Source organism: Lipotes vexillifer, unplaced genomic scaffold, assembly GCF_000442215.2.
Source record: "Lipotes vexillifer unplaced genomic scaffold, Lipotes_vexillifer_v1.1 scaffold182, whole genome shotgun sequence".
Taxonomy (NCBI): Eukaryota; Metazoa; Chordata; class Mammalia; order Artiodactyla; family Lipotidae; genus Lipotes; species Lipotes vexillifer.
In genome coordinates, this window is record NW_006798798.1 from 3,801,371 (window position 1) to 3,814,141 (window position 12,771).

Genomic DNA, 12,771 nt, shown 5'->3' on the forward strand with positions numbered 1-12,771 from the left:
TTCACTTTGTTGTAAAGCAGAAACTAACACACCATTGTAAAGCAATTATACTCCAATAAAGATGTTAAAAAAAAAAAAAAAAAAAAAGCAGGTGAGAAACAGTCTTTAGTTTGCTTAATGGCTGTGAGCACAGACTGTGAAGAGAGATTCCCTGGGCTCCCATCCTGGCTCTCCCCATTTATCAGCTCTGACTTTAGGCAGGCTCTTCAACCTCTCTATGCCTCAGCTTCCTTGCCTGGGCAATGGGTACGGCAATGGCTTACCTATCCCACGGAAATTTAATGTGCGTAAAGGGCTTAGAACGTGCCTGGCACACAGCAAGCACTCTGCAAGTGTGAGCGGCCTCTGTCACCAATGCCACGAAAAGAACCCAGGGTTTTACACGAAGTGCTGGGCGGGTGTGCACCCAGACGTTAGTAGATGTTACTTCTGGGTGGGAACTAGGCTACATTTATTTTCTTCCTTTTGCTCACCTATATTTTCAGATTTTTCTACTAAGACTATGTATTGTTTTTATAACTTAAAAGAAGATATATAATATTAATGTTATGTTAATATTATAGATTATATTAACGTATTAGTTATTACACTAACTATATCAACATACTAACGCATACTATATTACTAATATTAATATAATGTATTAATTTATAATAATTACTAACCTATAATAAATATACATATTTAAATCTGCCTTCTCAGCCAAATCTTTGGCTTTTGCTTTGTATAACACCTTTGCCTTGTCTGATTAATCCCAGCCCTTCCCCCATCAAGCCTGGGTTGGTGCCTCCCTCTGAGGTCCCCACCCTCTGCTCACGCCCTCTCTGCCACAGATCCCTCTCCTACCCTTAGGGTCACAACATCTATAGTTTTGACCTTACAGTTTTTCACTGAGTGAATCTATACGTAGCCAGTCTTCACGGCTGATTTTTAAATTGTTCTTCATTTTTTTCCATGATAAGTAGGGCTATAGTATTCTCATGGCTCTCTCTTTGTGGACATTTGTTTATTTCTTCATAAAGGTGAAATTGCTGGGTTTTTTTTTTTAATAAATTTATTTATTTTTGGCTGTGCTGGGTCTTCGTTGCTGCCTGCAGGCTTTCTCTAGTTGCGGCGAGCGGGGGCTACTCTTCACTGCAGTGCGTGGGCTTCCCATTGCAGTGGCTTCTCTTGTTGCGGAGCACAGGCTCTAGGGGTGAGGGCTTCAGTAGTTGTGGCACGCGGGCCATAGAGCTCGCAGGCTTCAGTAGTTGTGGCACACGGGCTTAGTTGCTCCGCGGCATGTGGGATCCTCCCAGACCAGAGATCAAACCCGTGTCCCCTGCATTGGCAGGCGGATTCTTAACCACTGTGCCACCAGGGAAGTCCCAAATTGCTGGGTTTTAAAAGAATACAAAATTCGAAGAATGTAATTTAATCCTATATTACCCTACAGAATTTTAGGGACTTCCAGAAGCTGGTCCAAAAGTTCTACGTCAGTTGAAGTGCAAAGAATGAGATTGTGGGGAGGGTAGTTACAGGGCAGTGCTGCATTATAAGTGGCTGAAAACCTCAGTGCCACCTGCCCCGCGGGCAGCTGTGCCTACTTCAGGGTTCAACACCCAGCTTGTGTAAGTGCTGGTGGTCATGTAGCATGGGCTTTTGGCAACAGAAAATGCAGTTCATCATATGGATTTTCCACATAACCTCTATGTGCAGAAAATCCTTGAGAATCGAAGGGGTTATCTCCACAACCAATAAATCATCCCTGGCTGCAAGTTAGAGGGCATTAGTCATATCCTGAATTAGTGATCTTTATCTCTTGTTAGAATTTCAGTTGAGAAAAAGACAAAAGCACCTTTTAATTGGTCCCACAGTTAGATTACAGGCTGACCTGGTTGTATTGCCTTTTGTGTCTTACTTGGATGGTTGCTAAAGAAATTGGGAGGTCATGTCCCCATGGTTCTTCACCTAGTTTTAGAAATGACTCTTTCAAAGTTATTTTTATTTTTATCCATACTTGTTCTCTTGATGGTTTTTCTTGAGATCTTTTACTCTACAGAGTATATTCTTTGGTGCCCCTTAGCATAGGACCTTACGTACTTTGTCTAAATAACGATGTTGAGGTGCCGTTGTTACCTGGACAGCCTAATCAGCGGTGTGCTCTGGGCTGCCAGTCACTGAGTCAACAGAGGTGTGAGGGCTTTACATGCCATTCTTTCCTCCCTTTTACTGATTGCAACTATGACATGTAGTGTTTATATTCTCGGAGATAAAAAACTGAGGTCTTTTGTCTTATTCTAAGTTTCTCTGCCTCTGGAATTAATCAAATGACATCATTTTGTAGAATCAGAGAAAGAGCTTCGCTACGTTGGCAAAATTTTGGATGGATTTTCCTTGGCTTCTAAACCTTTATCTTCTAAGAAAGTAAGATTTTTCTTTTTTCTTTTTTTTAAACTGATTTAGCACTTAAAGTATTTGCTGCTGTGTAATCTGAGTTATTCTATTAACAATTGAAAAGATAAATAAATTCTGCTAACAGCAAGCAGCAGTCTGGTTACTAGGGATTATGCAGGGAGACATATTCTGCATTGGAAATGTCAGTCAGCAGCCACATCGTGTTCAAAACATCTAACTGCCGATCTTTTAAATCCAAACTTCAAGTGAGTGGTTATTTCCATTAAGGAAGAATTACATTAGAACCTGGTGGGAGAATGGAATTGATCTAATCCTAGGGGCAATGTAACTTAAAGAAAATTTCAAAGAGCTGTGTCAGCCCACGGTCCCAGCTCCTCCTGGGCACCGTGAGCACATTAGCTGCTGTGGGCAGGGCTCCCTGGGCTACATGCCTGCGCCGAGAAGAAGGGAGACAAGCTGGGAACGTGTGGGTCGAGTCCTGGGGAGAACTCCTCATGCCTTTGCAGGTAGTTCTGTTTCTGTGAGCCTTTTTACAGCTTTGGCCACGTGGCTCTTTAACACCCAACAGAGTCACATGCTCACAGGTTAGCATGGGTGCTGGTAGCTCAGAAGGGGTGCCTGGCCGTTTGCCTCCTTGGCATCCTTGTTTTAGATTGTTCCACACTTTAGTGGGCTTTTTGATTTTAACTCAGCAAACATTTGTTAAGTACCTCTGTGGCTTGGCCTGTGGTTCTCCAGCAGCAGGGAGGCCAGGAGCAGCGCAGCCTGCGAAACCATATACGTTATTATAGCAGCTTTAATTTGTTTAGTCGTGATAGTTAATGTGTTGTAACAGAGAGCAGAATATGTTCAGAACAGTGTTGGGCACATAGCCGCTCTTATTTACCGGAAATGTCATATTATGTCAAAGGAGAATGTGAGTTTTTACATGTATGAAAAGGGAGCATAAAAATGGTTACGTACTCATTCAGCTTAGGACTCAAGGGTAAATAGAACTGTTTAAATAAGTCTTGGCCCCCAAGTAGCTCCTGCTCATCAAGGGTGCCAGACAGACAAATCCACTGTCGTGGCAGAGTGTGTAAATGGAGATATGGGCACTGGAGTTTCCTTGCTGGCGTAGGGCTTTGGGTGTGAACAATTCAGAGCAGGGCTGTGTTCACTGAGCCTTTCACAGAGAGACAGGTTTTCTAATATGTGGCTAAAAACCCAGCCTTTGGATCCAGAGGCAAAACAGAGCAGTGATTTAGCAGAGGGATTGAAATGCTTTGAATCCGATGGCGGATATTAAGAAGAGTCATGTGTATACACCCCTCCTATCTGCCATGCTCCTGTGGTTTTTTTTGTGTCATGGTAACATGAGAGTGTTTGCTGGCTGACTTGGGAGTTAACGTTTTTCAGAGAAGGCGGTCAGGCTAAGATGATAAAAAATGAGGTTTCCTAACAATGATAATAGCACTCTTTCATGACTTTCATTGGACCAAGTGCTCACCCCAGGCTGCACTTTACAACCACCTGGGAAGCTTGGGAAACTCCGACTGCAGCCAACTTTTCTGTGGGGTGGGACATAGGCATCAACATTGTTAAACCTCTTGAGTGAGCGCTGTGTGCGTCTGGAGCTGAGAACCACAGCCAGAGAGTGTTCAGTGCTTCACTGGTTACAGAGCTCAGAATTCCAGGTAGCTGAAAAATCTAGAAAACAGCTTAAATAGGACTGTCCATAAATATGTGTTTGTTAGACCAAGAGCAAGGGAGACCATTTAGAGCAATAATTTTAAAATATCTAATACTTTCTTTTAGCTTATCTGTTCTACCATCATTGATACCTGGATTTCCCAAATGTATTTCAATTTCACTTCAGTCAGCTTTTGAATGAAAAATACCTTGGACCCCAAAAAAGGCCAGAAACTCCAATTTGGAACTGAAACATAACCAGAAAAAGAATTCTGAATTTATTTATTAAAAAAAAGTTATTTTTAAACCTAATGTGATTTTTTAAAATTATATAATTAAGTAGTTAATTAAGGCTGTGCCGGGTCTTAGTTGCGGCATGCAGGCTTCTTAGTTGCGACATGCGAACTCTTAGTTGCGGCATGCATATGGGATCTAGTTCCCCGACCAGGGATCGAACCCGGGCCCCCTGCATTGGGAGCATGGAGTCTTACCCACTGGTCCACCAGGGAAGTCCCAAGAATTCTGAGTTTAAAAGTAACTTATTTAAAGTTATTCTTTTTATTTAAGCTGTGAATCATACTTTTCTAAATTTTCTGGTTCACAGTGGGCCAGTTTTGCACGTGGGCCAGTAGTAGTAACTATAGTTATCGTTATTGTTCTCATATAGAACATGTGTGTTAGCATCTCTGAGTAGAGTGGTTGGGGTGATACTTAAAATGGCCACGAGAACAGTGTGGTTCTGGGGACCCTCCAGATCCAGGAAGGATGTTGGCGGGGCACCTGGGCAGGCTGTTCCCAGTGCTGCCTCCCCGCCAGGTGCTAGCCTGGGAAAGGGTGGGGTTAACCACGCTCAGAGGTAATGAGTTTTCTTGGTTAAATGAAACATGATCCCCTTGCAGCCTGTATGTTCTGAGTTTTGTTTTGTTTTGTTTTTGTAAGATTTATCCACCACCCGAATTGCCAAGAGACTATCGACCAGTGCATTATTTCAGACCTGTGGTGGCTGCAAACTCAGAGAACTCCCACTTACTTCAGGTATTATCAGAGTCAGCTGGAAAGCCAACACATGACCCAGGGACACATAGTAGGCACCAACTGAATGCCTCCAAGCGGGGAGAGTTGCTAGGAGAAACGCCTATTCAAGGTACGTGCCACAGAGAAGATTAAAATCATTACATTTATAATAATCTGAGTTATCCAAATCAAAATGGAAAGTCATTTTCCCACTGAAATTTTTTACATAATTTTGTATTCCCAAACTGTGGGAATAAAATTGTTTATTGTGAACGGCGTAGTTAACAGTGTACACATCCTTTACTTGTTGTTTTCCCACCATCAGTTTGAGTTGTGTCATTAAAATTATAAACCCAGTCTTAAGTGCAGCAGTTTTCAGACTTTTGATAATTGTCCCAAAAATGAAGCAGAGACTAGGGCCATGTGTACCTTCACTTTTTCTGCACAGCCTGGGAACGTATTGTTTTCTTCTCAGGGGAAAAGGGTACTGTTGCTCTTTTCCTGAAAGCCTAAAAGGAATGAGTGTGTCTGAAAGGATGGATAGACGTGGAGAATCCCCGTGTGAGCTGGAACCAAGAGACCCACTATGAGAGGTGGACTTGGACTTGCCATTTGGGAGCCTAATAGGTGCCTCAGCTACAACAGACCAAAAGGGAACTCTTGGTTGCCTGCTTCCTTCCCCAAAGTCACTGTTTCTTCAGCTTTCCCCTTCCCAGTAAATGATACCACCAGTGACCCACTGCCTGTCCCAGAACATGGGAACCCTAATTCTTAGCTCCTTTATTTTCCTGCCTCCCCCTCCCTACCCAGTCCCTCAGCAAGTCCTCTCAGCTCTACTCTCAACGTGCGAGGGGACCCCATCCACTTCTCTTTGTTTCCGCTGCTTCCACCCTGGTCTCAGCGCCCATATTCTCTCATGTGGATCATTGCAGCAGCCCTTCATTGGTCTCCTTAGTTCCCTTCCCTTTTCTTTGCAGCCTGTTCCCTTTAACAGCACCCAGATGTATCACTCCCCACCTGCCCCCGCGAAAACGCTCCAGTACTGGTCACACTGAGGAAAAGTCCAGACTGCCCACAGGGCCCTGTGGACCCCACCCTGCCAACCTTTCAGGCCACAGCTTACACCACTTTCCCTGAACCCCTGTGGTCCAGCCTCATGAGCCTCCCTCCTGCCCTCTGAACCTGCCGACCATGATGCCGCCTCGGGGCCTTCATATTTCCTGTGCCTCTCTTTTCTCTCAAATTTTGGCTCTTTTTTTTTTTTTGGCCGCGCCGTGTGGCTTGTGGGATCTTAGTTCCCCGACCAGGGATTGAATTTGGGCCCTCGGCAGCGAAAGCGCGGAGTCCTAACCACCGGACCGCCAGGGAATTCGTGGCTCCTTCTTTTTACTTAGAACTTAATTCAGTTATTATCCTTTCAGAGGGCCTTTCCAGGCTTTCCCTGCCCACTGTTTAAGCTAGTTAGCTCTCCCTCTGCCCCCATGGCCAGCCCTCTCACACAGGTCGCCCTGTTTTTTTCTCCCCACAGTCCTCCTCTCGTGGTGGTCCTCTGGTGTTGCTTCTTGGTTTCTTTAATGTCCATCTCCCTCACTAGTGAGAGCAAGACCTCATCTGTGTTACTCTCCCAGCCCCAGGCCTGGCAGTGGGCGCTCAGTGAGCATTTGTGACACGCGTGAGTGTTTGATGGGTAGCTGTGCTCTGAGCCAGGGGTTGTGCTGGGCAGGACCATGGAGATGATGGTTGCCACAGACTGGAGGTCCGGAGTCTGGGATGTCAGTTTCCTCATTCTAGGACCACTCACTGGCGTTATAAACATCCAAGTACTAACCTCCACTTTTGCCAACTATAAAATAGGTGTGTCATTATTTTATTACTGTCTAGTTCACAGGGGTAGTATGAATACAGATGAAACACTAAATGTAAAATACTCCCCTCCAATTACATAAATCTGTGATATTGAAAATGTATGTAGAGAGATATGTGAGTATAGATGTCTTATGATACTTTTCATCTTTTGCTATTATTGTTTCTTTTTTAGGGGCACCTACTTCAGTGTTAGAATTTCTGTCCGAAAAAGATAAAGAGAGACTCAAAGAAATGAAGCAGGCAACTGACCTTAAAGCAGCTCAACTCAAGGCCAGGAGTCTGGCCCAGAATGCCTCTAGCAGCAGACCCCAGCCCTCCTCTCCAGACGTCGGGCACTGCTCTTGGCACATGGCATTGAGTGGTGGCACAGCCCCCGTAAGAGCCAGCAACTTCAAACCTTTCGCAAAAGATCCAGAAAAGCAAAAACGATATGAAGAGTTTTTAGTAAATGTGAATCAGGGTCAGAAAGGTGGGTGCTAGGCCTGGGCCTTCCACATGTCGCCAGGGTTAGTGTTCTTACTGTTCTGACCCTAGGCCCAGATTCAGAATTGAGGTATCCTGCTCTGGCAGTGTTTTACTTTGCCCTGCTGTGAACACTGTAAAGATTTCAGGCCCTGGCTCTTGACTTGAGAAAGCAAGAACAATCAGTCTGTGTTTCTCTGTATCTCGGGTCCCAAAGATAGCAGTTTAAGTAGAGAGTGTGCCTTGGCAGTGGCTAATGCTAAATTACAGACCATTTACTGTTTGCAAATGCTTGACTTCTGTGTAAGGGTTGCATTTCCTGCCACGAGAACAAGGTCATTTCCCATTCTATCTTAAGATCCTAACCATCTAGCTCTAAATCATAGTCTAAAATTTAACTTACAAAGAGAGTTGGCTGTTGAACCATTACATGGGGAAAAAGTCACTCTATGATCTATGAAGTAAATATGGCAAGACTGAGGCAAGAGATTGCTCTTTTACACAGTAGTCCTTGTGAGAGCTTGTCAGCAAATTAGAGGGTTGGTTTTCAAAAGCAGATCTTTGTGTACTGTGCCTTAACTCCCACTAAGATTCTACACCCCTAGTGTTTACATGTTATATTAAAAAAAAAAAAGTTAGAGAAAGGAGTGTTTTCTGCTCAAACTAGGAATATAGTTGGGATGAATTTTCACTGTCTGGGACTGGTAATAAGTTCCTTGCTTTGAAAATTTAATCAAGCATTAATCCCCAAATGTTTTTCTCTGCTATATGTAGTCGACAGAATTCACTAAAAGCATCATTTTGAGGGAGGGAGCAATATTACCTGCCAAGTACCTCCCGCCATGCTCTTAAAAACCAGGATAATGATTATGTGTTTCCTCTGGTGAAAACTACAGGGATACAGTGGTGCCCACTAGATGTTCTCCTTTAAGTTCCCCATTTTTCCTAGGAGTGAAGCAGTTTCTTGTTCTCTACCACAGATGCTCTGGAATGTTGTCTTGATCCCAGCATGACAGAGTGGGAGCGACGCCGTGAGCGGGATGAGTTTGCTCAGGCAGCCCTGCTGTATGTGTCTTCCCATTCGACCTTGTCCTCCCGGTTCACTCACGCCAAGATTGAAGACGATTCAGAGCAGGTGGAAGTCCCTCGGGACCAAGAGGTCTGTCACCATCATTCCCTATGTGGTGAATTTTAAAATTAAAACACTGTATAGCCAAAAACGTTAAATCCCTCAGTGAAAAGATCAAAATACACATGGCACTGTAGAATAACAAATGGCTTTATGCTTTTAGCTTCCAGTGTACTTTAGCAGAAATGTAGCATAAGCCGTTCTGAAATTTTGGAAGATTGTTTGCAAACTTGTAAATGGAAAAGCAGACAGGTCAGTTGTGTGGCCACTTGATGAAACAGATGACTGTCTTTTCCCAGAATGACGTCAGTGACAAGCAGTCGGCTGTGAAGATGAAGCTGTTTGGGAAGCTTACCCGAGACACATTTGAGTGGCACCCTGACAAACTTCTGTGTAAGAGGTTTAATGTCCCTGACCCATATCCAAGGTAAGTTGGATAAACCTGCCCTTACATCAGTACTTATTCCCCTGTATTAAAGCTAACTCTCCACCTACATATTCATTTAAATTTCCTTTTTCTAGGTGAACTTACTTGTAAATGCTTGGAGCTGCAGACTTTGCAGATTTAACTTCTGTTAATTTGTTACTAAAAAAAAAAGGCAGACATCCAGGTAGCGAAGATAGGAAACTCAGATACACCAAGTTACAGAAACAATGTCTGTCTAATTTGCCACCTTTTTAATCACACACAGAGAGTTTACATTTAAAATGAAACTTATGTTTTCTGATTCTCTATACAAGTTCAGTACCTTCTTATTTGATTGTAAACACCCAAGAAAGCATATACAGTTGAATCAGAGACTTTGTCAGAAAATTGAGGTATATTTTTAGCAGTGGAACTTTTCCTTCATGGAAATCCATTGTCAAAGTTAAATTCTAGGGCTTCCCTGGTGGCACAGTGGTTAAGAATATGCCTGCCAATGCAGGGGACATGGGTTCAAGCCCTGGCCTGGGAAGATCTCACATACCGCGGAGCAACTAAGCCTGTGCACCACGACTGCTGAGCCCGCGAGCCACAACTACTGAAGCCCATGCGCCTAGAGCCCGTGCTCCGCAACAAGAGAAGCCACGACAATGAGAAGCCCACACACCACAACGAAGAGTAGCCCCCACTCGCCACAACTAGAGAAAGCCCGCGTACAGCAACGAAGACTCAACGCAGCCAAAAATAAATAAATTTTAAAAAAAAAAGTTAAATTCTAGCTCTTACTATAATAATAAAAAACTCATGGCTCCTAAAGTCAGACATTCCAAATTCTAAAACTGCTTTGAGAAGGAAAAACATCTTAAGGGACCTTTTCAACCAAGTAGAAGAGCTACTGGTGAAAAACATGAGATGGATAGCCTTACAGGAATTGGATTTTATCCTCACAGTTGTTATTAAAATTATTTATATATATGTTTCCTTTTCAACCCCCAGTTCAACTTTAGTTGGCTTACCAAGAGTGAAACGTGACAAATACTCAGTCTTCAACTTTCTGACAGTCCCAGAGACAGCTTCCTCACCTGCAACTCAAGCATCAAGTGAGAAAGTTCCGCAGCACCGAGGTCCCGACAGTGAGTAGGGCTTCCCCAGGTCCATGGTCTCAACCCCTAGTCTGTTGGGAAGACAGAAGTAAAGGGTCATCTTGTCATAGGGGTACACGTAGTGTGAACTCTCCTTCCATTAAAAGAATCGTTCATATGAATATATTAGCTCGTGCTGAAGTGATCCAGATATACACTGTTTTGGGTTGGAGCTCTGCTTCAGCGTCTGCCACATTCCCAGCACCTTGCACAGTGCCTGGACCATACATAGTAGGCTCGCTGATGTTCTTGAATGAATTAAAGAACCATAATGCAGAGCTTGCCTTTTGCTTGCTAATTCTGTTAGGTCTGTGTCCTACCTTTCAGAATCAAGAAAACCATCCAGATGGGATACATCTAAACAAGAAAAGAAAGAAGATTCCATTAGTGAATTTTTAAGTTTGGCTAGATCAAAAGTTCGTCCACCTAAACAAGAGTCCAGTCCATTAGTAAACAAAGAGGAAGAGCATACGATGGAATCAGTCTCAAATAAGGTATTTGGGGCTCTCAAGTTCTCTTTGCCAGGCTGACTGTGGCCTTTGCCTTTATGGTGATGCTTTTTGTCATTCGATAGCAGTGGTCAGCAGACTTTTGCTGTGAAAGGCCAGATGTTAAATATTTTAGGCTTTGTGTGCCATACGGTATCACAACTATTCATCTTTGCTGTTGAGTGTGAATATTTCATATTGCCACAGGCAATATGAAAAAAATTGAGTACATCTGTGTTCCAGTACAACTTTATTTACAAAAACAGGCAGTGGGTTGGATTTGGCCCATGGGCAGTAGTTTGCCCACATCTGCTGTACAATTCACCAATTTTGGTCATAGCCTTAATCATTTGAGGAGAGATTATAAACTTCTCTGCCTAGAATGGCTTTCATTTAGCATCAACCACTGAAACAAAATTCAGTGTATTGTATAGAAAATATGATTTTCCAAGTAACAAGTAATCCCTTTTGTGGAGAGTATAGAGAAATTATCCGTTGGATTTTTTAAAAAAATTACTGGGTTTCCCTGGTGGCGCAGTGGTTGAGAGTCCGCCTGCCGATGCAGGGGACACGGGTTCATGCCCCAGTCCGGGAAGATCCCACATGCCGCGGAGCGGCTGGGCCCGTGAGCCATGGCCGCTGAGCCTGTGTGTCTGGAGCCTGTGCTCCGCAATGGGAGAGGCCACAATGGTGAGAGGCCCGCGTACCTCAAAAAAAAGAGAAAAAAATTACTGCCTAAATAGTTGAGTTGAACTTAATAAAAAGTTGGTTTTATTTCTAATAGCCTTGTTAAAATTATTTTTTAAATTAACATACATTAAACTTGACTTAAAAAAAAACTGCAGTTCAGTGAGTTGTTACACATATGTAGATTCATGGAACCACTACCACAATCAGGATGCAAAATGATACCATCACCCCAAAAACCTCCCTCATGCTGTCCCTTCATAGTCATACCCTCCCTACACCCCAAGCCCCGGTCAACCATTGATCTCTCCTCTGTCTCAATAGTTTTGCTCCTTCCAGAACGTTATATAAATGAAATCAGACGATATACATATGTAGCCTTTTGAAACTGGCTTCTTTCACTCAGTGTCATACGTTTGAGATTCATCAGTACTGTGTGTGTATCAGTAGTTCCTTCCTTTTTATTGTTTAATGATATTTCACTGTATGGGTACACCACAGCTTGGTCCATTCACTCTTTGAGGTCCATTCACTCTTTGAGGATAGCTTTTGGCTATCATAAATAAAGCTGCTGTGAATATTCATGTGCAAATTTGTATATGAACATAAGTTTACACTTACCTAGGGTAAATACCTAACAGTGGGATTACTGGGTAAGAGCTAAATATAGATGTAACTTTATAAGAAACTATCAAACTTTATTCCCAAGTGCTTGCTTCATGTATTTTGAAACTCTCTTGTTAGGTGCATACAGAATTAGGATAGTTATATTTTTTTTGATGAATTGACCCATTCATCATTATGTAATAGTACTCTTTATCCCTGATTATTTGCATAGTATGTATTTCTCCATCTTTTTACTTTTAATCTATATGATTATATTTAAAGTGGGTTTTTAATAAGCAACATGTCATTGTCATTAGGTGCTTTATTTTTAAATACATTTTGATAATCTGTATGTTTTAATTTTTGTATGTTTTGACCGTTTGTATTTAATGTAACTTGTTGATGTAATTTGGATTTTGGTCTGCAGTTTTGTTTGTTTTCTGTTCCCACTCTTTCTTGTTTCTTTCTCCTTTCCTACCTTGTTTTGTATCACTTTAATAATTTCTAGTTTTCCATTTGAATTTATCTATTATATATTTTTTTACTCTATTTTTGCAGTGATTGCTCTAGGGATTACAATATACATACTTAACCTTTTCACCATGTATTTAGGATTGATATTTTACCACTTCAAGTGGAATAGACAATCCTTACTGTCCCTTTACTCTCCCTGCTTTACGTTGTAGTCTTATATGTTACAGTATATATATAATGAAAACCTCATCAGACAATATTTAAATTTTTGCTTTCAGTTGTCGTACACATTTTAGAGAACTGCTGAGGAGATAATGGTCTATTTGATTTACTTGGATATTTATCATTTCTGTTCCTGAAGTTCCAGATTTCCCTCTTTTAAAAAAATTTTTTTAAATTCTTTTATTTTTT

General features: G+C 42.3%; 1 protein-coding gene across 1 annotated transcript in view; it reads left to right on the top strand.

Moving 5' to 3' along the window:
- The window catches only part of GPATCH1 (G-patch domain containing 1), a 44,130-nt gene that overhangs the window by 15,302 nt on the left and 16,057 nt on the right, over positions 1 to 12,771 (top strand). The window contains exons 9-15 of the mRNA XM_007470946.1: positions 2,327 to 2,406; positions 5,008 to 5,212; positions 7,121 to 7,417; positions 8,391 to 8,569; positions 8,839 to 8,966; positions 9,960 to 10,096; positions 10,433 to 10,599. Coding sequence (XP_007471008.1) covers positions 2,327 to 2,406; positions 5,008 to 5,212; positions 7,121 to 7,417; positions 8,391 to 8,569; positions 8,839 to 8,966; positions 9,960 to 10,096; positions 10,433 to 10,599 — 1,193 coding nt within the window. The remainder of the gene's footprint in view (positions 1 to 2,326; positions 2,407 to 5,007; positions 5,213 to 7,120; positions 7,418 to 8,390; positions 8,570 to 8,838; positions 8,967 to 9,959; positions 10,097 to 10,432; positions 10,600 to 12,771) is intronic.